This window comes from Ambystoma mexicanum, chromosome 3p (genome assembly GCF_040938575.1).
Source record: "Ambystoma mexicanum isolate Mex_15411 chromosome 3p, UKY_AmexF1_1, whole genome shotgun sequence".
Taxonomy (NCBI): domain Eukaryota; kingdom Metazoa; phylum Chordata; class Amphibia; order Caudata; family Ambystomatidae; genus Ambystoma; species Ambystoma mexicanum.
In genome coordinates this window covers 593495792-593522792 of record NC_090925.1, presented here as the reverse complement: position 1 = coordinate 593522792, position 27001 = coordinate 593495792, and the positions used below count along the sequence as shown (strand labels likewise).

Below are 27001 nucleotides of genomic sequence, written 5' to 3'. Positions count from 1 at the left end.
GCATGCCAGCCACCAGTCTCCCGCTGGCCACTAGATGCGCGTCCCGAGCTGCGGGACCACCTCTGATGTGCTTTTATGTCTGTTGCGCCGTCTCACAGCGTTCTATTTGGTGCCCAGCGACTCAGTACCGCAGGTTGCAGGTCTCCTTTGTCTGCGGCACCATGCTGTAGTTCCCAGTCAGGCAGCATCTAGCTCACTGTTCCTTAGCTGCCATAGCGCATTCCTTGCCTCGGTCAGAATGTATGGGCAGCCTCTGCACCCCTTGTGCCGGCGACACAGATTTTAGCTTCGGACAGCGTTGTCTGGCTCTCGGCCTTCACAGCATTCCTCGATCCTCTGCCACCATCTTTTTTTACACTCGCTCCTCGCATGTTCCTACGATGTAACTTGCCATATGAGGTGTTTCATGGTACTTCTCTTGGCTTACAACTTCGCTGGCATTATCTGCTGCTCTGTGTGCAATTTCGGTTGTTTCAGTCTGATTGAAGTTGTTTCACTGAGCTTCTCATTGCCGGATCTACAGGAGCCCCAAGTGAGCATGTCTGCCTCACATGGCTGCTGGCCACGCCCCCACCGATGACACAGTAAAACTGGAGAGTGGTTAAAGGGGTCCAGGGAAGAAGGGGGGGGTTGGCCAGACGGTTTACAGCAGGATTTCAATCAGCCTGTATCCTCACCCATATGGAACAATTCTGCCGAACACTCTCCTAACTGGTGCAAGCCTTACTCCTCTCGGACAATGCACTAATGTGGCTGGGCCTACGCAGATGGTGACATTTTGAATAGGGCTGGTTTCCGCTCAGGGTCGCGGCTTCCCTCATTTTCTTAGCTTTGATGTGTTGTATCATGTTTTGGATTATTTTGGATACTGTTGTGAGAGGTTGTACTTTGATGGCCTGATGGCCGAATAAAGTTATGGTGATGATTACCATCCAGAATCACAGAATCTGTCATTTAAATGTGTACATTGCAGCTGGGCAGTCTGAACCTGCCCCTGTGCCTACGCTCTTCTCCCTCTCACTTACCCACTATGGAGGTCCACGTGCCCGGGTCACACAGGCACATCTGCAACATTCCTGAAATCAAGAAAAGCAGATGCAGAGCAGGCTTTGCATCACTCTGTTCCTCTGAGGCAGGCTACATTCTGAAGGAAATGACATCGCTCAAATATTTATTTTACATTCTGTAGCTCTGGCAGCAACGTCCCTGCAAGATTAGGGGGCAATTGCCCTCTTGCCCTCCTTCCCAGCACCCCACTGGTGCACAGGGTGTGATCTGTGTGTTCACTGCCTGTGGCCTAAACTCTTTTTCTGGCAGCAGCAATACTCAAAGGGCTCATTCATCTGAAAAGGTGATTAAGTCATTTCTATTGCATGTGGCTGGTGCAAAGGCTTATGCTGCCCCAGGTAAAGACACTTTATGGTGCCGCCCAATTTCCGCGGGGCTAGATTTGGTGCGTAAAGAAGCGATCTGGCGTCTGCGGTTGCCCACCTATTGTGGCCGCCTCGAATTGCTTTGCTGTAGCACCCGCCCTTCTAATCCATTTGAGCCCTAGAGCAGGGCTTGGGTGCTTCATTCACCTTCTTGTCTTCCGTGGCATAAGATGTACCCAGATGCCATTTTCTTTTCTTGCAAATGTAGAACATTTGGAAGAATATGGACGCGTCACTTGTCCATCGCTCGGGCTGCATGCGCCTCGTGTGTTGACGTACTCGAGCATGCCTTAAGCAAATGAGGAACCCTGGGGGGTGCTACATTTCCTCTATGGGATACCACATTTTAATTACAGCGCTAAGTATCATTGAACCGATAACCACTTCATTTGCATGCAATGTTGGGTTTCCATAAATCAATTAGAAACCAGCTCTTAAGTCACTGTTAGGATTCCTGGCGCCAGAAGCACAAGTCTAATAATTACCTCGCTGCAGTTTAATTACCCGACCTCCTAAGCATGCAGCGTGCAAAAAAGAATTCTAAAACTTTCAATTTACATACATACATTTTTCAGGGAGGTGTGCTCAATTTCAGAACAAGGTAGTGGCAGCCATATTCAGTGGACTATTTAATATCATAAGTCAGCCAGAAGCAGCCAGGCGGGTTTTCATTTAGCTTTCCAATGAATTTCCCACTGTCTAACATTTGCAACAATCATCCACACTGATGGCTTCTGGGAGCTTCCATTGATTACATTAACCCTATAACCGCTGGCACTTCGATGCTTACCCCTGGATCTTAGATGTATGCATGCATGCTAGGGGAATCAAAGGGTTAAACCTGGCTGCTACCATGAATCAGAGAGAGGCACCTTATCATTAATGGGGACAGTGATAAACTGCTCAGGTTGGCGCACTGAGATCAGAGGCAAGCTTTCCCATTGGTTAATGTTGCCCGACTCCACCAGGTCTCCGTCTTGGCTTGTGTGAAATAATAACCATTGACTACATTCCTTCCCGTTTAAATGTTCCAAAACGAAGTCGTTACTGTTCTTTGCGCATAATTCAGCGGCTGTCTGTTTCTTATTTAGACATTTCCATGGCAGTTTTCTTTTAGTCCTTAAACAGAAGCGGGCCAATTCACAAAACATTTTCGTAGAGCAAGTGATGAGATGAACTAACACCTCTCCTTCACTTGTGGGGAAATAAGTTGCGCCCTCTCCACAAAAGGCACCTGAATGTCGCCACCTGTGCCCATGTGTGTACATATCTCCTGGTACGCCCGTGCTTTAAGATGCTTTGCGTTTTGTCTGGACATGATATTTGGAAGTTTGAAGGAGGACTGCCCAACACCGCGCGTATGATGGAGGGACAGGCTGGGTTATTCAGAAGTGAAGGTTGCATGGGTAGATGAACGACAAGCGAACCTTCAAAGTAGGACTTCATTGAACGATGTGCATTAAGGTTACTCAGATGTTTCAGGCTACACTACTCTTTCTTGTACAAATTCCTAATTTGTTAAAGTTTTGAGCATTTTTCACTTTGCCGTAGAGTCTACTCTTATGCGGGCCAGGTTATTTTGCCGGGGCACCAGAACAGTCAGGGGGCCTCATTAGGACCCAGGCGGACTTTGCGGTGCTAAATGCACCGCGAAGCATGGCGGAAAGCCGCCGATAGCGCCATGGGGGTTGGCGGATTTACCGCCCCATTCCGACCTCGGCGGAGCGGTAAATCCCCAATCCCCATTCTGCCCTTCCCCATTCCCATTTTTGCCCCATAGGGTATAATGGGAGTGGGGAAGGAGTTAATTACGCCACCGTAAAATACGGTGGCGTAATTAACAACGAGGTCCCGTAGCGCCATGGTTTTCTCCGCCTGGTAAAACCAGGCGGAAAAGGCCGCCATGGCGCTACGGGAACTCGTAGTATGGCGGAGAGGTACGCCATGCACTACGCTGGCGTAACACCCTCTCCGCCAGGGTCCTAATGAGGCCCAGGGTGTTTTGCTGTACACACAGCACTCCTTACACTGAAAGTGTGTGTGTAAATTGGTATCTGTGTGTGACTGCTTATCGTACAGAATTCTCTGTTGTCAGAACCAAGTCACTCTGAGGAGGGTATCCCGTGGTTTCCACGAAACAAATTACTTCGATGTAATTTACTTTGTAGAAATTGCTTTCAAAACACTTTGAAATGTAGACATGTTTGTGGAGTAAGGGGTAAAAGTGGGGCGCAGAGGGGGATGGCATGAGGGTGGAAGGGTGGGGATGAGGGTGGGCGGCTATGTGGAATCCCCCCTCCAAAAATAGCAGCATTTCCCAACATGCTGGGAGGACCCAACATTGCAGACATAAATAAATTAATCGGGTCCACGGACCCGGCAAACATTGAACAGATAAATAAATAAACCAGGCCATGGCGGAGGACTGTTACTGCCTTTGCCACGGCCCAGTTTATTTATTTATTTGGTCAATGTTTGTCGGGTCCGTGGACCCGATTAATTTATTTCTGCAATGCAGAAATGAATTAATTAATCGGGTCCACGGACCCAACAAACATTGAACAAATAAATAAATAAACCGGGCCGTGGTCTGTAATTGCCTCTGGTGCCCCCAGCACCAGAGGCAGTTACAGGCCACGGCCCGGTTTCAGGGGCGCAGAGTATGCGGGTGCTCCGGCCCCCCAGGCCGGAGAGAAGAGACGCAGTATGGATGGCCCTTTGTTCCATCCATACTGTGTCTCTCTCTGGCGGCCCGGGTGAAAGCCGGGGAAAAAATGATGTTTAAAAATTGAGGGACAGATGCAAAGCTTGCATTGCATCTCTCCCTCAATTTCTAAAAATCGTTTTGGGTTGGGTATACTTCTACATCTGTGTGCACGGATGTAGAAGTACACCCAACCCAAAACGATTTTTAGAAATGGAGGCACAGATGAAAAGCAAGTCTGTCCCTCAATTTCTAAAAATTGTTTTGGGTTCGGTGTATTTGTACATCTGTGCACCCCTCTTAGCAAGAGGGGTGCACAGATGTAGAGGTACACCCAAAACGATTTTTAGAAATGGAGGCACAGATGAAAAGCAAGTCTGTCCCTCAATTTCTAAAAATTGTTTTGGGTTCGGTGTATTTGTACATCTGTGCACCCCTCTTAGCAAGAGGGGTGCACAGATGTAGAGGTACACCCAACCCAAAACGATTTTTAGAAATGGAGGCACAGATGCAAAGCAAGTCTGTCCCTCAGTTTCTAAAAATGGAGGCACAGATGCAAAGCAAGTCTGTCCCTCAATTTCTAAAAATCGTTTTGGTTTGGGTGTATTTGTAGATCTGTGCACCCCTCTGTGCACCCCTCTTGGCAAGAGGGGTGCACAGATGTACAAATACACCGAACCCCAAACAATTTTTAGAAATTGAGGGACAGACTTGCCTCTTGGCAAGAGGGGTGCACAGATGTAGAGGTATAATATACCCAGAGGGATCGAACCTGTGTTGCTCCTTGTCGTCTTGCTTCAAAGGCGAGCACTTTGCCCCTGAGGTATCCTCCCGAGACTCTGAAGAGCTGAAGTACATTTAATGATACAGAACCATAACTATTGAGCAAGTCTAACATCATCTTCATCATCATCAGAATAAATCAACACTGTTGTGGTTATACAAGAGCTAATATATTTAAAGGGATGGAATTACTCCAAATGTAGCAGCACTATTCAATAACCCAAAGTGCTTAAGCATAGTTAATGTGAAAATATGACACTTCTCACCATTGGGACAGTACTGCCTTGGAAAGAGTTTCACACTGAAGAAGTGAGCAAGTGATCCAGGGTCTGCAGCCCACACATGCATGGGATTCCCATGCACCTACTTGCTAGATTCGCACCAAATTAGTGAGATTGTGCTCCAAGGCACACGCACAGTCTTTGCTCTGAGGTTTGACACACTCACAGAATGGGATGGCATTTCGTTCTCCTATCCTAGTTGTGTTGCTCTGCCTTTTGAGGGCTACTACAACCTGGATGATTATAGAGGGGTGGACTAGGGGCAATATTGGCCTACTGGAATGCAACTGGAAGGCTTAAACCTCCTTCTTACTTGCCTTTAGTATATGCAATACATGCTAGCCAATGTTTCCACTTTTCTTCACCCCCCGTCCCCCTCGCACCAAGTTGGCGACTACGTGCAAATGCGGTCATATAAGTGCTGGTTATGTCACTTCCTATATTTGGGCACCCCCCAGGAAATTCATAAATCGGCTCCCCTGCCCGATTTATTTATTTGTTCAATGTTTGTCGGGTCCGTGGACACGATTAATTAATTTATTTCTGCAATGTTGGGTCCGACCAATAAACCGGGCCGTGGCGGAGGACTTTTACTGCCTCAGGTGCCCCCTGGAATTGGATTATCCTTCTTAAATTACCACAGAAGTAATGAATGTGTATTACAGAGATAAGCTGGCATATGTATTGGGCACGCTGCACATGCTCAGGCAGAATCAATCATGCTTTGTAGAGGATAATGCTGGCCTAAATTGGGAACAGCCAGCATAGACATGTTGCTACAGAGGCATATTTTGGGCACAACCAGCATGTCAATGTGTTACATAAGTGACAGTGCTGTCTTACACTGTGGACACATTGATCATTAAAATGTGTTGTGTTCTACAATGTTCTTGTCTCCTGTTAGTGACATGGAATGTACATGTTCCCCTTTAGAACTGATTGTAAACTTATGGCTTTTTGGTCCCTTTTCCTGCTGTAAAGTGCACAATTTCTGCCCCATATTTGGAAAAGAAATCTTGGGGGGGTGACCCCCCAAACCCACGCTAGATTGTTATAGCTCCCTCGCTACGCTCGGTCGCCCCCACTATTTCCGAGAAATATCAACACATACCACTGGAAGAAATTACAAGAAACTACCCTTTGATCACTGCCCCCGACACCAAAAGCTATCTTTGGGACTGCATGGCTATGCCTGTGATGCTATTGCATCAAAAGTCACACACCATCGCTTTTGAATATACTGCTTTGGGTCAGGGTGTTCACCTTTGGCTCGCCGGCCCACCGGGTGACAAAAAGTGAATGCTTTGGCACCACATTCAAAAAGGTTGGACAAGCCTGTCTTAGACCATCATGCTCACTAGCCAGTCTATAACTTCATACGAATTTGCTAAAACAAATTTTTATTCATCCAGGTCTTTATAGGCTTTTGCATTACTTTTTAATTAGTGGCCATGAATTCATTGTTTCTTTCCTTTGAAAAATGTCTTCATGTTTTTTTTATACATGTTTCATAGTTTATGCATCTCATTAGGTCGTTCATTACATTAGTCTAATTTGGGGATTCAGCATATCAATACTTTTAGAATTATTCACTTTTCCAATAAAATCTATTTGATGAACAATCAATTTAGCCAATATAAATAGAGCAAGTCCACAAATTACCCCATTGAGTATAAGACAAAGATGCTGATTTACATAAATGTTTTGCAATGGCGCAATCCCATTGAAGCACTTTTTTTTATGCATCAGGCCCAAAGAGGTCCAATGAATGTCTTTGTCAGATATTTGACTATGCTGTTTTTAACCTCCTTCCACCATTTCATTCAGTCTGGGCGTTTCCAAACCATTAGTGAAAGGGACCCAATTTCATGCTGACATTTTGAACACAACTCGGTCCTACCATCAAAAAATGTATGTCATTTTTCAGGCTTACAGTAACACGATTGTAACTATTTGACTCTATTTTAATTTATTTTCCCATTAGTGCAAAGAAAATCCCTTAAAAAGGTATTTTTACAGTTTAGCATTTATTTCCGTCATCATGAATTTTTTAGCAATGTTCTAAACTGTGATTTTCAGATCTTATTTTCTGGGATGGTGTTTTTTTTCGTGGTATTGACATCGATGCCTCTGTGACCTGAATCTGAAGTTTGGCGTATGACTCCTTCCTTTGGCTTTTAATTCCATTTGTACTCAACGTCCGAATATGGACAATAACAGTGTGTGTTCAATACATTTATTTTATAATTGTTTGAATTTTCTGCATACACTTGATGTACTTAGGCTATGAAGTCAGATTTTCAATCCTTTTCCCTTGGAGAAAATTGATCTCCTAAGGCATGAGTCTGCAACATTTGTCTCTACAGATGTTTTGTACTACAACTCCAATCAGCCCTAGCCAGCGTACTTGATGATAAGGGATCATGGGACCTGTAGTCCAAAACATCTGGAGAACTCTTGTTGCACATCCCTGGGGTCCATCTATTGTTGTGCCCCATTGTTATGGCCAAAGCAAATGCTGTATGTTGCTCTGCCAGTACTGTAACCAACACCAGCAGATAGTTACATTCCTTTTTCAGGACAATATCTATTCTTGTCTTTATTTCACTACTGGAATGATATCCTGTTCAGCCAAAAATGACAATCCACCCGTGACAAAAAGGGCTTTGCTACTTAGCCTTGTGCTAATGTGACTTGTCTCCCCAGAGGAGCAAGGACAAGTTCTGCTCTTCCATCTAAGGAGTGCTACCATGTCCTGTGTGTCCTAATGCCTGGCATGTGCTCCAGAGGAGTGCTGAGTGGACATTACACTAGGAGCAGAGTAATATTGGTTACTCTGTTCTTTTCCCAATTATTCAAGCAGGCACGGCTCCCTTTAAGTTTTTGCTTAGAGTTGGTGAAACCATCTTAGCCAAAACATGACTATTGCATAGTGTGGCCTTTCAAATTCCTGTGAGTCTATACGGTACCTCATGAGCTGCTTCTTGCCTCTCGAGCATTTATCCAATCAGTAGTTTGTCTGTCCCTTACATGACAGCGCCAAGCAGATCCTTATTGGATGATTACTCCTGTCAGTCCATCCATAGCACTACCACAGGCACCTCCGTGCCTTCCACCCCTTACTTCACAAAAGGTCTTGTTTATACTTGGTAATCACAGCTATTTCCCCACCCATTTGATCTACAGAAAACACTGGAGCAAGTAAAATGGGGTAAAATCGGGTAAAATCGGGTTTAATATGTGTTGGTCTACTTTTGGGTGTCTTTTTACCTCTCTTGACTTGGATGTGGGGGAGGGATAAAGGCATGCAGTGGAGTTCTAGGTTTGGGTGAGGTTCAGCAGAAAAAGTTGGAGTAGGTAGTTTGGCCATCAAACAGAGCGGGCTGCTCTGAAGCATCAAAGCTTTCAGGGGTGGACTCACTACATGGATCTCTTCCTTCTGAGAGAGCCATGATATCAATGATTGTTGACGTTTTTTTTAAAATCTGGTAGTGCTTTTGGGTTGAGTTGCTTTCACAGTGTTGTGTGTGTGGAGGGGAATGTTTTATACATTGATATACTGATAAACCTGTAATGTACTATTTGGTTACAAAGTAGGAAGAAGGTGCAGTAAACATCCAGACACTTCTAGCCACAACTGCTTACTTTCAGAGAGAATTGCGCATGTGCAGAGTTCCCACATTTATCAATGTCTGTTGGATTCAGCCTGGTATTTGCTTGGTATTCTGGGATTTGTAGTGCTTTAACTACAAGTATGAGTTGCGGCTTCGAAGCCTAGACACTAGGTTGGCGATCTGACTAAGCTATGGATTGAGCTACAATATTAAACACAGGGGCCTTCTCCTTCCTGAAGCAATGGGCAGTATATCGGCCATTGTAAATCAAATTGCCTTAAAAATGACCTGTAAGGTCAAAACACGTGTCAGCAAATCCTAATAAAACACCAAACCATGTTCCATTACCAAGAATTCATACGTTTCTTTCTTTGAGGGATCTCTCATGACATCAACCTAGTTTCTAGTATGAACATGACAGGCCCTGAAAACGCAACTCATACCTCTAACCAGGGACAGTAGGACACTGTCCCCAGGAGACCACGTCGCAGGCTGCAGGGCATCTGACACAGTCACGTGGCAGCACGGCAGTCCCGCAGTTCTAGTGTCCACCTTAACCATTACCTACAAGTGCCTTAGGATGCTAATACGGAAGCAGGAATGCATAGGCTACCCACACCTGATGTGGGGCACCTTTGAAATCTTCCTGCACATTTTATTCTCATGTGAGTGCTTTAGGGATACAATTAAGGTTCTTTTTTCTAAAGGAAAATAACCTGCAAATTCACTTTGGCTTCAGAGAAGCATCTAACTTCATGCAAGTTTCACTAAGGGCTCATTACAGTCTGGGGGGATTATTTGGGTGAAATACCACCATGGTAAATACAACCACAATCAAAAATATTTAAAAAGATCTGGCCAATTAAAGAAATACCACTGGCTCAGTGGTTACGGTAGTAGTATTTCTGGAAAACCACCAATGGTATTCCAAAAATACCACTTGCAATTTTTTTTTGTTGCTACTATCCATTTCCACTTTCATTCTGATGGTGGGGGGGGCACATCGTGTCATAGTTCATAGCATTACTGTACAACTCTTTCAATGCACAAAATGGTCAGTTCTGACCCTTTCATGCATGAAATGGGAAAGGTGGCGAGAAGGTGGGCATCAGTGTGCTAGAAACAAGGTTTTTAATACTATTGACTGGAAAGCACCCGCACAGCCCTTCTGTACAGTAAAAACACTTTAACACATTGTACATTTTTAAAACAAATGTTCAATGTTGGCATACATTAATGTTCACCGGTGGGCCCCTGAGCTTCAATCTTTCACAATGAAGATGCCCAGTCAGGAGCCGCACGTTCCTCTGGCACCAAAATCTGCCTCTGCAATGTGTAGGTAGCACATGGCAGTGCCAACTGCCTACATCCTAGGACAGGGCCTATGGGAGAGGGAGCAGCTGGACTGCACCCGTCACTCTGGACACAGGGACAGAGCGCTACTGCTGAAAGACCTACATACAGGCTGTCACGCCTGGGCTTTTCTGCACCTTGTTAGTACAGTTTGATGAGCAACATGTCTGCTATGCACAATTAAACAACTATCTATAATGTCACATATAGTTTTTATCTCATAATGCATTATCTTCCAGCTAAATACTTTCATGCATGCACCCAGTGTGTAAAGTCGAAGTAAAGCAGGCCCTTGTAGTTACCTGCTCGTTTGGCTACTGCTTCTTCACCGAACGTATGCATGCCTGGGCTTCCTACAGCACAAACCGAGCTGAGATGCAACTGAGCACTGCTCAAGAAAGAGGATGGCTCAAAAGAGCAAGGGGGTTGCCTGGCTTCTGTGATCAGCATCTGAGAAGATGGTCTTTGATCATTTCTCACCTGAAAAGCACGAGTGAAATTGAAACCCGGTTGTGCACTAAACTGTGGATCTCACTCATTGTGGGTTATGTTCTCTATCACTGTGGAACTTTCAATTTTTGCTGTAATTATAGTGGGCATAACCCATTACCAGCTGGCCTTTAGGAGTGCATGGCCTGGTAAGAGGGATGTTTCCGAGGCCCACCCCGCTCCTCTGCTACCCGTAACCACCTGGGCGCATCCCATATGAATCTCAGCTGGGCCCCTGCTTTATAAAACTCGTACATATAGGTCTTTCTTTGTGTATTGTACCAACCTAATCTTCTGGGAGCAGCTTTATTCGTCTGCTATGTATCACCACTCGGCCAGCAATATGGAAATTGGGAGGACAAGGAAAAGCTTTCAAATGCTGACTTAATGAAAGAGAAGTCAGTCCCGGATATGACTCCCGGGTCTGAACGTATGCTTCAGGTTGGCCTTACTGCTTCTGCTGCATTGCATTTTGATGGATTGCAGCAACCGTGGATACCACTGTCGTCTAGACAGTTTGCAGACCGTATTTGCTCCTCATTTTACCCTGGTGTATCTGCCTGAAAATAGGTAGGTAGCTAAATCACCTGAGTGAATGAAAGCTAAAACATTTGAGGATGGCTGTGGACTATCTGGTGCTAGGCCCCCATCCTACATGATATGATATGATATGGCATTTATAACGCACCTATACACAAGTGTTTCAGTTACATTGGGAATGTCATTTATCTCTGGTAGGTGCAAAATCGATGGACAAAGGTTGTGTGCACTACACTCTATTACTGCCTTGTGTGTTACACAGTACTAGCTACCACAGCTTCCATAGAACTGTAAATAGCAGATAGAGCAGACTTGGTGTATTCAGTATGATTACCCAATTGATTCAGCATCTGGAGGATACATTACAGACACTGGCTGGCATTGCAGACTTGAAGTGGTCCCGGGTCACCTCCTTCAAGTAACAATGCTTGCCTTCCCCTGCTCGACCTCACTCCTCCTGTCATCACGCTATCTTATTAACTGTTGTCTAATTGAATTAATTATTTTGATGCAAGTTGTTTTATTAACTTACATAATCCTATGACAAACTTTCATAGGACACAATTGTACTTTAGATGTTATATTTTTGTATTCTTCTGTGACTAATGATGACATTAAACAATGATGTGGCTCACCACCTTTAAGCTACTAGTCCTATCCATGCAGTCCCAGGCAGGATTGCTGGATTTGAGGTGACAGTGGTAATGGATCTACCTGAAAAGTTCTACAGGTGACATATTTAGAGAAATCATTATGAAATGACGCATGTACCCTGTCATCTTGGAATTTTCTCTGCAAGTGGAAAAGTTACTTAAGGTCTCTTGCTTCAGAGTATGCTCATAAAACTGTTTTACTTTGCCTTCCTTTAGACGGTGATGGCAGGAGACTTAAGGGCGGCATCCAGCGAAGCACAGAAACAGGACTCGCAGTTGAAATGCCGAGTCGGACAGTACGCCAAGCAAGCCATGAATCCATTGAAGAGAGTATGAACAGTTGCGGGTCTGAAGGAAAGTAAGTCGGAGTTGGTTGCTGTACTTAAGTATATGCAGGGGCTGGGAAATGCACCCTTTCGCTAACTTCTAGAATTACAAATAAAACACTTCACAGTGTTAGATACACTAAATATGCCCTTTACCGATAGCTTGCTATTGCTCACGATGTCAGTGACACTGGAACTGGTTCAGCGAAATGTGAATTCTGTGTCTCCACCAAAATGGGGTCCTGTAGCTCCCACAGGGGGGTGAGCACCTTGTCAGTGGAGCTAGCTCTGCGATCAGCTCAGCAACACTTAGCCATGCACCCCGAATATAAGATAACTGCACTAGGGGGGGGGGAGATACATTATGGTGCAGGCAGCAAAGATAAATGATTCCTTAATGAAGACCTTCAGAAAAGCTCAAATATTGATTGGGTAGATATCTGGTAAAGCATTTTATAATTATAGTTGGTTATTTATAACGCGCTTAATACCCAGACGTTTCTAAGCGCAACCCAGGGATCAAACCTGTGTTGCTCGGCATCATCTTGCTTCCAAGGCGAGCACGTTACCACTGAGCTATCCTCTCGAGATTTTGACTTTTGAATGATAAGGGACAGTTTAGAACAGAACTATGTGCATGCCAGCAATCAATGCTGAGTCAATCAATCCCTTCGGAATGTGCGGACGGCGCAATGTATTGCTCCTTATATTGGCACATTCAAGTCTAAACCTGATCTCTTCCGAGATCCTCCTTAAAGTGTGTGCTATGCTTTAACCTTGGGATTGGTCAGACCCATTACAGTCCAAGGTGCATAAAGTGGTCGGGCCAAGCTGCCGAGGGGTTTCACAACCCCAGCTTCTCTTCTTGTGCCTTTATTGAAAGCAAGTTGCCACACTGGGAACTTTAGAGCCGTACATGGTATACACAGGAGAGCTGTGGTGGGGCCATCCTCAGCTGAAGCGACAACAGGCAGGCCCAACTTGATAATGGAGTAGCGGTTGTGGGAGTTTAATGTTTTCAATCATTTGTGAAGTCACCTATATACTAATTCTGAAATAATGGTCCGTGTGATCGTTGTATAGATATTTTAAGTTCTTAACCCATATAAAAATAAAAGAAAAAATAGTAATTGTTATTAATATTTGAAGAGGGGAGTTAATATTTGGAAAATACGCAATAACAGGGGAGTTGCTAGGTCTGGAAATGACCCGGGGCTAAGCTGATGTCGGAACTGTTGGGACTGGGGGCTAGCTAGCCTTTTGCCTGTAGCTCCTGAGATTCTATCCGGGGCTACAACCAAAAGATCAGGGGCTACAGCCCCCTTAGCCCCCCCTAGCAACGCCCCTGCGCAATAATGGTGTTGATAAAGGGGATCAGTTTTGAAAATATTGAAATACTGGAAAATAAAAGATGTTAACGATCACAGCATGTGGTTCAGCCCTTATTATCATGGCGCACACCGTGTTGATGGCAGGGGTGGACTAGGAACCAAAAGAGGCCCTGGAAATGATGTTCAAAGTGGCCCCATATTATACATTTTCAGCAAGCCCAACCCTTTTCTTATGGGGAAATTTAGAAATACCACACAAAAGAGGCCCAGGGTGCAGAGGCCTCACAGGAGATCTCCAGAGCTCCCGATATGCCAGTCCACTCCTGGTTGATGGTTAGCCGCCCCAAAAGTTGCTCGTGTGAAATACAGTTGCATTTTCCAAAACTGAATCAGCGGCTCCGCTAAAGGATGCGGTGGGTTATTGGAGGAATAATGGCCCTTTACCAAGTTCGGTGAAGAACATTTGATTGCCCTACTGTTATAGCAGGTGGAGAGTTGTGCTTGTTTACGGCACTTGCTTCAGTATAAATCGTGTTGCTTTTCTCTCTCACTGCTTTTATAGCCCACCCCCTCCCCTCCATGAGGAAGCCTCAGTCAAGTCATTATATTGCCTTTGTCATGTATCCTGCCACCTGAATGCCATTCCTCTATTCTTTCTCTATGTCTTGCTGCCATTGCTATTCTCTCTCCCACCCCCACCAGTGATGATTCACAAACACATATTTGAATTCATCTTTTTTTTTATCTGATGATATTAATTGACTGGTTTCAGTGCCCTATGCAACCTGTACTTGGTGTATCTTTTTCCTATTATTGTAATGGGTATTTCTTTCTCTTTTAACATATTTATTTTTTTAGACGTATGTAGTTATTGTGGTTATATGTAGGTTATTAAGATCTGTTATGCTATTATTGGTTTTATTAACCATTATCAATGAAGCACAATATTGTTCTTTAAAACATCTGTCAGGTAGGTGACTGAGATGTCTTTGGGCTGGAGCCTGGAAGTCTATCTGTGGAGAGGTTGCATTTTGGGATATTTAAGCATAGCCATTCGGCCTGTTTTTTCCTGGAACTTTTATACAATCTGCATTTACTGGCTGACTGGAACTGGGAGAGATGTCTGAAGAATAACACCCATTAGAGAAAAATAAAAAGAACCCCTCTTCCAACCTGCTCATGCTCCCCAAGATCTATGATGACAAGGCCTAAGCCATAGAGAGGAGAACATGGCTGCCCAGCAGCCATGCCCATCAGTGCATGGAAGCTTCTCCTGCGTTCCCCAATGCCCACTTTGTAAGTATGTACCCCTGAGTAGCTTCAGAGACACGAAGGCTAAATAGAAACGAGAGAAGCTCCCACCAATCTCCCAGCTACTCCAGCCCGCCCTGATGTCAACTGGCGCACACGCAGTCCAAACGTAAGCCAAGCTATGAGTCTCAAATGGAATTGCTGGCAACAGAGTTTAAAATGCATTTGCTGGTCTCTGCTGTCACAAGTATTCCTGCCAGGGGGTCCAGTGGAAGGCAAGTAGCGGAGGGTGGCTTGTTTTTGTGGTGCTTTCCTTTGATATTCTACAAGAAGGGTTATCCCCATGGTCAACGTTTCTTCTGATGAAGAATTAATAAAGGATAAAAACATAAATTAATAGACTATTTAATGAGCAACTTATGTCTTGAACTATGGCATGCTGCCTTACCTCGATATGCACAAAAGAGTGGGACTAGTACATGGTACATATTTTGCATGTCTCAGTAAATCTGAGCTCAGAACTCTGTTTGATGGTTTTGTAAACAAATGTACTCCTTCTTCCACTCCCTATCTTAATAGAAGGCACTATGGCTTCCCTGTCTAAGTGCCTTCGATTTCAAATGTTCGAAACCTCTGGGGGTCATCTTTACCTTATGACATTGAAACCAGGGAAGCTACCTTGAGCTATGTGGAGATATTTTAGAGACAAAGAGCAGGATCCCATAGCCATTACAGCAATAAATGCACAACATTTCCGCCATCTTGGTTAGTCTCTAACCTTTGCTTAGCACATTGGACAGTAGCAGATTAAGAGACCTTTTAAGCGCCATCTTATTAGAAGGGACACTGACACCGTTCTTTGTACTGAGCTGCTTGCCCTTGAAAACGAAGATGGAAGTCCCAAGGACCTTTCGGCAGTTGGGCAGCGCAATGAACATGTGACTGAAGGCCGCCAGCTGAGATTTCATCCTGTCTTGTTCGATTTATTTCAATCCATATTGATCACTGGCACGCGAAGCGCAATACCATTGTTTAGAATTCAGCTAGCGCTAGCTGCTCCCCTAAACGTACTTGTTCCCATTGGCTGGCTAGGCTGAGTAATGAGTTAACAGTCTAGGGGCCCTCTCACCTGAAATGTGACACAGGGTTCTACCAGTAAAAGGGATCAAGCATTAAATGTGACACAGAATTACTTACAAAATGGATGAGTGGTGAACCCATCAGGAAACAGCCACTTAGATTGGGGCAGTGGATACACAATGGCACGTGCTTACTCATCTGAATTCCTCTGCACAGTGGCGCCGCTTTGGATTTCTGAAATGAAGAAAGTGGGCACAGTCAATAAAGATATTCTAATTTGCGATGTCACTGCTCTGATAAACTCTGCACATCACACAAGGGCAGCAGCAGCAGGGGCGTTGCTGAGGGGGAAAAGGGGGCTATAGCCCCTGATCTTTGGGTTGTAGCCCCGGATAGAATCTCAGGAGCTACAGCCAAAAGACTAGCTAGCCTCCAGTCCCAACAGTTCCGACATCAGCTTAGCCCCGGGTCTTTTCCAGACCTAGAAACTCCCCTGAGCAGCAGTATGCAGAGTCGAACTGGGGCCTAAAATTGTCGCGGGTACCAATGGAAAAGTGACCCACAGTTGCAAATGGCAATTCATTCCTTTTGTGACAGATTATTTGAATAGTATCCATGGGGGAGGCTTTGATAAATTGTGATGCAAATTGCGCATTTTAAAGAACAGTACTTAGCAACACTGGTCAAAACTACTAGCCGCATGGTGAAGAAACTCATCAAACTGGCCCACTTTGACCCAAAAGAATGTCCCACACTCAGGGACAGCATTTCACCAAAATTCTGGGGGTAGCTGAAGGGCATCACACGACCCTTGACATCTGATGACATCACAGAAAGTAATGTAATTTGACCCCACCCCCATGTTACATCACAGGAAGTGATGGAACACAACAGCTCACCCCTTGACAAAACAGGAAGTGGCATCACATAGCATTGTTCCAAAGTAAACTACCAAAAATATGGTTACAATATCACTGTGATGTGATATACATTTCATCAAGAATGGATCACCATATGTATCATTAATATCAGTGTGTGTAGGCTCATATTAGCAAATTACTGTGAATACAAGCAGACGTCGAAGGCCATAATGATGTGCTATTATATAGCACTTACGCTTAAGCACTTTATATGGAACAAATATACATACAATATCACCCAACCTGTGTTGGTACTCATTTAGCGACCTCAGAAGGATGAAAGGCTGAGTTGAGGTGTTTAGGAGCAGACTAAATCAGTTACTCACCCCCTGAAATGTGCCTAAAACAAACCTTTAATGAGTTTAGCAATTATTGTATAGAATTCCAGAAAGACACATTATTTGCTATTTCTATTCTTTCTTATTTAGGGTCACTGCTCAAATGTAACACTTGTGGAACCCCCTGTTTTTTTAAGAGTCCTGACCAGGAACGCCAGCCACTCCTGAAACAAAGAAACAAAGAGCTACGTAGCGCTGGCCACAGCGCAGGAGCTTGCATTTAAAAAAAATATTGTATTTATTTAGGGGTAGCAAGGGAGACCACAGGGATAGTAAGGGAGACCTCAGGGGTCGCACATGGGACTCCTGGCTACCTCTAAATGACATCCCTGCCCACACTAGGATTTTGCGCTTTTGGTTCGAGCATTGGCCTACTGCCCCATAGGCCAGTCTGAGACTGGCTGTACGGTTGACCTCCGAGACGTGCATTCTAATCCCAACTTTGGCCCTTGGCCGACCAAAAATGCACAACACTGTGCCAATTACACATTCCCACCGCCCAGTCATGGTTTCTATAATTGTTCTCGACCAAATCCCACACAGCATGCTGCTCTGTGTACGGTGCCTCGTGTTCAAAATGTCCTAGCAACAATACGTTAAAATGATAAAATGTGCCATGGAACCTCAGAGCTAGGTCCATGATACATTAGAAAAAACTCTGCTGTTGCTACTCACCAATCGTTTCTTTAGATATGAAGAATACCTGTACAATGAAATATACTTTTTAGATGTACACATTTGCTCTCAATGAATAATTGAAAAACGTATGATTGCTATTGGATGACTCCAATTAAGCAGCACCCACCGTTGCCCTCAACTCCTGCTGAATTCCTCTCAACCTCCTCACCTTCCTCTCCCCCGAGACATGACTCCCATCTCTGCTCCTTGTGCAGGTTTTGTGCTCGAGGCTGAAGCCCATGGAAGCCCAGCTAGTAAACTCTCTGTTTATTTGCAGCCCGGCGTGTAGTAACACACCCAGACCAGCAAGGGGCGTGGAGCAGCAGAGTCCAGCTCGTTCACCGCTCAAGGGGGAAGCAGAGCTCTGGAGGTAAGACTTGATTTCCAGTTATTGTGGGGCAGCATACGTTTGAAGATGTTTTGACTCCAATACTTGTTGTTTTGTGTTCCTCCTAGCTCTGCAAAAAAATGCAGAAAACATGCTACAGTGCCACATGCACTCTAAATTAAGGAATCTAAAACATTAAACCAAGCTGTCTCTAGTTTTGCCCCAATAATATGGAATCCACTTGTGTGAGGTCTGATCTTCTTCCATTCAGTAATATCCTTAAGACTCATCTACTTACTTTTTCCGCTTACCCCATTTATGTTGTATCTGACCTTCCTCGCCTTGACTCTTTGAAGCTGCAGGTCACAGAATACACATTTTTATCGTAATGTCCAGTAACAATCTGGCTATTGTTTTATATTTATTGCTTGTTTGCAATGCTCTGCTGCTCCCACTGTGAAGTCCGCGCTATGAAAAATGGTTAAATAAATAATGAGTGGAAACTGCAGCAAGTGAGGCAAGCAGCAATTCAAAAGTTTGCCAGCGGTCTAAGGTGTACTGGATTGATTTTTGCTCACAGAAAACATGTCATGTCATTGGAAACGGGTTTCCTTCTATTTAGTGTTCCAGGTAAGGAAATGGCTGCCATTTAGGTTCCAGTGCTGCACTGAAATGTACTTGGCGTCTGTTGACATGATAGTAAGGTGATTTTCGGGGTCGGTATTAGTGTAACAGTGCATCATCCGAGAATATTGACTAGTGCATTTATTAGTATTCTAGGTCGGATGCGTTTAAGGATGCTGTTAAAGACAAGCATTGACAAAGCCAACAGTTTGGGCTGGCACCTGCTACCATCAGCTTCCAGTTAATACCGCTATGGCAGTGCCTAGTTTTTCAATTGTTTTGTGGTATGCAGTGGACAGGAAGCAAGTCAGTCTTTAATGTAAGTTCCTTATTTAAGTTAATTGTCACAAGTAAATATAAAGCACATAGGGAGATGGAGATACACCAGCTCCCAGGTTGCCAGCTCCAAGCGGTGCACACCCATGAAACCCTGGGTGGAGAACATTCTATGAGAGACCTGATCAATATGTGACATCACGCCCTCCCAGCACAGACATACCAGGGGCCATACAGGGGAGAAGAGGGACAAGATACCACACGTTTCAATCTGGCACACTGCACGCCCTGAACTCCTATGCATAAGTGATCTGATTTCTCCCAAACATGAACCAATAAATACTGCTTTTCTGAAGTTATGAGCAGTGCTGTGTTAAGTTTTGTGTTTCTTTTTAATGTGACTATTAGCTTGTAGGTGTTGTTTGGTTATTTGTCCACCCATTGACTGACCATGTCAATGCTAATCCCTATCACCATTCCCACCCAGTTCCCACCCCTCCCGGCCAAAACACCTGCTCATGGAAACTTTTTGAGCTCACTTTAATCAAGCCCTACCATCAAACGTTGCAAAGTGCCTTCCAGGGTTTTTTCAAAACAGTCTTTTGAAAGTTAATGACTTGATTGGAGCTGTAAACATGCCACGGGCATACTTTTTGGCTTGTGTATAAGTAGTAGGCATTTGACAGAAACTGCTATTAGATGCCAAGGTACTTGCACCATTTTGCACTTGCTACTATCAATGGCCAGTTAATCTACTATGGCAGTGCCCGCCAGGTGCCTTTCCCGGGCCTATCCAACAGCCCAATGGTTGGCATTGCTACTGCTTGTTGGCCTTGGGCATAGGGATGGCTGAGAGCCCAGACGTTCCTTAATGGGATTCTTACGTAAAAGAAACCTGGTTCTGGAAACAAGTGCACTTCTGGAGTTAATAGGCGGCCACCCACTGCAAAGGAAATCCCACATTTACCAGTACTGTGTGGCCATGCACAGTATTTGCCCAATCCCGCTATGGTGTAAATCAGTGATGCAGTGTGAGGCATATTGGCTCACTTTCATGATGGAAACAGTTCACCATTTAGCCACGTTTGCATGAAAATGATGTGGCTTATCAATGCAGATTATTTTACCATAATGGCTGCCGGTGTGGGCAATACAGGCTGGTAATGGCCACCCGAGGTACAATAATGGCGCAACGTGAAAAGAAAGGGTGCGTTCAAATTGAGGAAAAATACAGACATATCAACAGCGTGGAGAGAGACGTTATAGCCGAATGAAGCCGCATGACAGAGCAGGCGGCCTTCTTTGCTTTCCACGGCGCAAGGGATGGGTGGAGCAGCGGTACCGAGGAGGGGCTCGGGCAAACAAGGCAGAGGAAATGTGGCAGTGAGCAGGAGAGAGTACAGGGGGAGGTAAGGGACAAACGACGCAGTCAGCGTGAGTAGGGCATTCAGCCTTCTGATTGGCTCACATATTAATTCGAATTAGAATGTGGTCTAAAAGGCCAGACTTGCCCGTGCCCGCGCATCCCCCAGCTGCAGAATACATGACGTGCACTGTGACTTTTCATTCTGTGTTTCCCATTGTGCAATTATGCCTGTCACCACTGCCTGTAACTTCAGCACAGGGAGGACGCACCCATTTTATTTTTGAGTAATGCTTCACTTTTTAATATATCCGGTGCACCAAGTATGAAGGAGAAAGTCGTTTTCTTTTTTTCTTTTTAAGATATGTACAGTTGTATGACACCAACTGCCCTTGGAATGTTTTCTTTATGTTTACAAACAATACGGTAAATCCACCTGCCATCTCTGCCTGGCAACTGTCGTATAAAGCTCTTGGTGATATCATGCAGCAACATTATGGCATTGCTTTAAATAGCGCATTATACCCTCCTTAAGCCGCTTTAACCGGAGTGAACAGGTGGGAAGGACGAGAGAGAGGGGGGAACTGGTACAAATGAAAGAGGGTTTGTCGACTTAGTAATAATTGGATCTTTTTAGCTAACTTCTTAGGTGTTAAAAGGAACATTAAAAAAAAGCAATTCCATTGAAAAGGTAAGCATAGAAACAGACGTTAGGGAAATGCAAAGTAGAATGCATCAATAATGCAAACCGATCATACATGCGCGCTCACATGTTTCACTGTCTAATAGTTGCTTTGCTCTATGACATGACTAGGATTGCAGCGCATGGTCACTTAGGGTTCTGCACAGCGTTTCCCATCATTTAAGGCGCTCAGGAGGATGTAAGGCTGAGTTGGCCTTTTCAAAGGTATGTGTTACATATGCATTCTGCCTAAACATCAGAGGAGGTATGGAGACGATGGAGTGAGGCAGGGCCGATTTGATCCAAGTTGTTCGGTTTCTACGGCGAACAGGCAGTAGGGATGGTTTACATTGCGTTGTAGAAAGGAAAGTGCAGGGGATTGGGCTACCTTGCACGGTCATCGCAGGAAGCGTTGGTGGCCTTGGATGGGGAGCAAAATACGGCGGGAAAGCCGCAGCAGTCCATATGGGAACAGTAGAGGAAGGCGAGGAGTCGGCGGGGGAGTGTTTCAAGAGTCGTCATTGGTAAATGGTAGCCGAGTGTGACGGGAAGCCGAATTACAAACCCGGGATAATTGATAGATTAATTTGCTACCTTCGGAGGAGTTGCGGGCTCCTAGCGACACACTCTGTTTGTCAAGCAGGTTATTATTGATGTGCTCCTTGAGCGATGGTACGGCAAGAAGAGAGCCTGGTGGGCTTTGCTGGTAAGAGGGGCCAACAAGGACAGGTAATGTGTGCCGTGGGATGATTCTAGCTTCGGGGCTCAGCCTCTTTTTCCACGGGCAGTGACCAATCAGAGTGCATCTCAGAAGGCGGTGGCGGCAGGGCTGGGAGGCTAATGTTGTGGCCTGATTTCGTTTCAGACATCTTTAGGTGGATGCTCGCATTGGCAGATGCATGCAGGTCGGCGTAGTTTTGAATCTAGGCACTATAGTGCCCAGGGTGAAATCATAAAATGTCCACTGCACTCGGAAAGACATCGCTGCAAGACCGAAATAATAAAATATCACTGAAATATAAACAAAAATTAACACAAGTTGATTACATTGTAATTGAAGTACTTCATAAAATATCGCTGGAATGTAAAAAGCAATATGCAATATTAAAACTAAACATGCTCCCAAAATGCAAATTACTTTATTTTTAAAAAAAGATTATACTCACATGATTCAATGTATCATTTTATTTGAAAGATGCAAGGTATCTTTCCCTTTCAAAGATGGCTGCTAGTTTTGCTTGTTCCCAGACAGCTTCCTTAGAGACAGTCATCAAAGATGGCTGCCTCCATGGAAGAGCTCAAGAGCTCAAAGAGTTACGAGATGGGCAGGAAGGGGTGGGATTAGCCATAGGGATTAGCATGGCTGGGGGGAGGGAATAGGAGGGACTCAATGTCCCAAACAACTGTGTATCCCTCCACAAATGTCATCCATTGAAAAGCATTACAGACTCTCATTCAAAGCCCATATTTGAGGCTCTTATGTTAATGCTCTTATTTTAATGACAATAGTTTCGGCTTAAAGGTAGCGCTTTCAGTGCCGCCTAATAGCCCAAACTAATTATCATCACTGGATTGGCACAGTGCCGCTACTTAATGTACTGTTCTCAGTTTAATTTTTGAAAAAACTAGTCACCATCAGCAAAAAGTGCCTGCATTCCTGCACTCAGTGTGATGCCTGTATCTGTGCAGCTACCAGCAATGCATTCACCAATGCTCAAGCAGAACCTTTGGGACACACTCTCAAGATGTTTTTAATGCCCAAATCTGAGGTGCGTAATAAATGCAAAATAAGTTTCAGGCTCTCTAAAACATGCACATCTCAATTGAGATGCGTAATTCACCAGAGATGAGCTTGTGTCATTGGGCACCTTGTTGTAATGCATGTGTGCAGAATTGTGAAAATCATTGCTCAAAAGAAGCACAAACGATTGGGCATTTAACACCACATCTAGGCATGTTTCTGGCGCATCTGACAGAGCACATTTCAAGTGTAATTGCCATCAAGTAATTCATGTTGCATCACAAACACACAAATCGCGTAAGATGGGCGGAAAACAAACGACCACACTTGCCCTAAAACCACGTGCAAAGCAGGAGGTATCTTCAAAACACAATTGAAAGGAAGTCAACTTCATCCAGCAACATCGAGGTCACTAAAATGAAATGAAATTATATTTTATTTATATCGCGCTCATACACAAGAGTTTCAGAGCGTGACCGGGCAAAGGGAGGGGAACAGGGGAGAGAACAAAAACAATGATCTTACTAGGCCCAGTGACCTTAAGAGCATGCAAGTGCATGGGAAAGGGAAATGGGGGAAAGTGCACGGAAGGGGGGAAAAGTGGAAAAGCGCGGTGCAGAGGAGGGAATAAATAGTAATAAGTAAAAATAAATAAATACATTAAAAAAGGTAATAAGCAGTGGTAGTGCAGCCAGCAAGTGGAAATGTGCTAGGTTAGTCTGATAGGGTGTATCTGATAAGTGGAGAAGAAGAAAAGTGGGTGGGGACTGTATGGGTACAGATACAGACCCCAGTGCAAGGGGAGGCACGGAGGCAGTGCAGGAAAGAGGCAGGGTGGGCAGGTACCTGGGCCTGAAGAAGAAAGGGTGGCCAGGTGCACAGTGCCGAGAGAGAAAACAGGTCAGCAGGGGAGAAGAGGTGAAAAGGCAGAAGCAAAGAGGAAGGTCTTGAGCTGTTTCTGGAACTGGCAATGGTTCTCCACAAGTTTCAGGGTGGCAGGAAGGCTGTTCCAAAGGGAGGCCCCAGCCGAAGACAGAGATCTACCACCAGCTCGTTTCTTTGAAAAACGGCTGTCCCTGAGGGAGTTAGAAGGTATTTTGGACCCAGGGGAAACAAAGGGGAACTAGTTGAGAAAGGGCTTCAAGCCCAGCATCACCTAAGCACCTAAGCAGAGATGGATATCATAATAAAGGATATCAAAGAACATGAGCACACCCTCTTCAATCTTCATGGACAAAGGACACATATTGCCATTAAGAATGCCCACTGAGGAGAACATCCCACAAATATAAAAGCCTGCGGTGTGGCAGAATGAACAACAAAATGAATCAAATCATGCTGCAGTGACCTAAAGTGGGGCACAAAGAAGAAATCTGCAGAGAACCAAGAGCCCGAACCAGTGGTACAAGGAGAGGTCCACCTACTAGCGGCCTCCATGGGTAATGGCCCAAAATGTCGCCCTCACAATTACGATGGCCGAAAATGGCGATTATGTTTTTAGACCCTCCCTTACACCACATATATATGTGGGGGGTATATGATATAATATTAATATGGGGGGGCTGCAGGGGTCTCCCCCCACATATATATGTGGTGTAAAGGAGGTTTAAAAAATAAATAAAAATAAAAAAGTCGTCATTTTCGGCCATCGTAATTATGACGGTCGCAGTGATCACATAGATCCCCTCCATGCATTGAAGTCCACATATATATTAATTATGTATATTAATTTCCCACATCAACACCTTGGCTCCTGCTCTGGCTGATTTCTGCAACCACTCCTTCACCACTGAAGTCTTCCCCTCCCCACTGAAACACTCCCTTCTGCACCCTCTTCTTAAGAAACCCCCTGCCGACCCTTCCTGTCCAGCTAATTATTGTCATATCTCCATCACTTCTTCGCTGGACAATCTCCCAGCTTAATCTTCACTCTGAATCTGTCGGTTGTCTCCATGATGATCAGTCTGGCTTCAGAGCTGCTTGAAGCACTGAAACTGCTCTCCTGAACATCCGTGAAGACCTGCTCTCCAACCTCGATTCCAACACCCCCTGTGTCCTCATCTTGCTTGATCTCTCTTCTGCCTTTGACACGGTCAACCATGCCATCCTTCTCAACAGTCTCCATGATAACCTGGGTATTACCGATCATGCCCTGGCTTGGCTGACCTCCTTCCTATCTGATCGACCCTCTGAGTTCCAACTTGGGTCCTTCGTCTCCTCTATCTCTACCTGTGCTGTTCCCAATTGGTCTAAACTCTCTCCCTGGCTTTTCAACCAATACCTGGCACTTCTTCCCCACCGCATTGCTGCTCTCTGCCGCAACTTTCAGTGCTATGCGGATGACACTCAGCTCATTTTCAGGCTCCCTTCAAGCACCTCTTTTCCTTCTCTCATCTCTGACTGTCTGTCCGCCATCCAGGAGTGGTGTGCTGCCAATGATTTCCGCCTTAATGCCAGTAAGACTGAGATTCTCCTCATCGGCACCCCAGCTCCCTCCTTTCCTGTCACTCTCTGGCCGGCCTCTCTTGGCCCTCTTCCTGTTCCGACCTGTGAGGCTAAAAACCTCAGTGTCATATTCGACTCCACATTTCCCTTCTCTCCTCACATCTCTGACGTCTCTAAGAAGTCACACTACCAGCTGCACCTCCTCAGAGGTATTTTTCCTTTCCTCTCCTTCCCCCATAAGCTCACTGTATCCAGAGCTCTGGTTCTCTCTAGGCTGGACTACTGCAACAGCCTCTTCCTATATTTGCCTGCGTCTACTCTCCGTCCTCTGCAACTCATCCAAAATAGGACTGCGAGACTTGTCCTTGGCCTCAAGCCCAGGGATCGTATCTCTGCAGGACTGAAATCTCTGCAGCAGCAGCGAGGATTAAGTTCAAAACCCTCTGCATTGTCCACAAGACCTTCTGGGGCCTGGGACGTCAATACCTTCAACTCTCTCTTCCTAAATATCTTCCTTCTCGAGCTCTTTGCTCATCCGCCTCCAACTCCCTCAGGGTCAGCCGCTTATCCAAGCAGCGAGTTGGTGGTAGATCTCTTTTTTTCTGATGGGGCCTCCTTCTGGAACAAACAGCTTCCCTGCCTCTCTGAAACTTGAGGAGAACCATCTCTGGTTCCCGGAGCACCTCAACACCTTCCTCTTTGCTTCTGCTTTCTCTCCTCCTCTCCCCTGCTGATCTCCTGGCTGAATCTGAAACTGCACTGGTTACCTGGCTACCATCTGATCTCGGGCCCAGGTCCCTCCCCCTGCCATTTACACACCTGCACTGCCTCCTTGGCAACCCTGCACTCAGGGACGGTTTCTGTATCCCTACAACCCCTACTAGCACTTGACACCTGAAGTCTGCACTTACCCTTGCACTTGCCACCAGCTGGCTGCACTTAGATTTATTGTCTTTATTTATTTTACTGTTATCCTATGTACTGCACTGCCCCATCCCCTTTCCCCCTGCACATTTCCCCTTCCACCCTCCCCTGCACTTGTGTGATCTCAATGTCACCTGGTCTAGTAGGATCGTTGTCTCTATCCCCCCTCTGTTTCCCCTCCCTTGCCTCGTCGCACCTTGAAACACTTGTGTATAGGCGCGTTATCAATGCCTTATCATATCATATCATATCAATGCAAAAAGGTGTGTGGTGGTACATGCTCTAGATGTGGCCCTTTATAGCTGTAGAGCCAGTGCAGTTAGAGCTCAAGTAAAGGGGATTTCAGAGGTTTTCCATTCCTGGGCCTCATATCCACATAGATATATTGTGAATTAAAGCAGATCATTACAAATGCATTCATTTCAGACACCTATCTATTACCATTCCCTCTTCCAAACAGATGCCACTCAATAGGAACCGCTCTTTGGAGGTAGGCCAGAGGTAGGCACCTTGTCTGGATAGGCACCTCAAGTGACACTGTAGGGCAACTTCAGCTTCCGAAGGCCAAGCACATGACCGCATCAATGGCTAAAACCGAACCCAAAGGGATAAAATCCCAAGACACCCAGATGGGATGCAAGGGGGAGGGGGGCACAAACATAGGTCCTGCACCAGTCCCCACAACACTCTGGAAATGAGGCAGCACAATCTGGCAATAAGTACTCAGCTGACCTCCATTTGCTCCAATCTTGCTGAGGGCTTTCTTGGCTTATCAGATGAGGTTGCTGCTAGCAGGCTGGCCTTGTTGGAAGAGGCAAGGAAACTCTTGTCCCTGTAATGGCAG

At 45.2% G+C, this 27001-nt stretch overlaps 1 protein-coding gene across 1 annotated transcript in view; it reads left to right on the top strand.

The window, feature by feature from the left end:
* The window catches only part of RIMS4 (regulating synaptic membrane exocytosis 4), an 867656-nt gene that overhangs the window by 428447 nt on the left and 412208 nt on the right, over nucleotides 1-27001 (top strand). The window contains exons 2-3 of the mRNA XM_069651349.1: nucleotides 12067-12208; nucleotides 18052-18144. Of these exons, the coding sequence (XP_069507450.1) occupies nucleotides 12067-12208; nucleotides 18052-18144 (235 nt within the window). The remainder of the gene's footprint in view (nucleotides 1-12066; nucleotides 12209-18051; nucleotides 18145-27001) is intronic.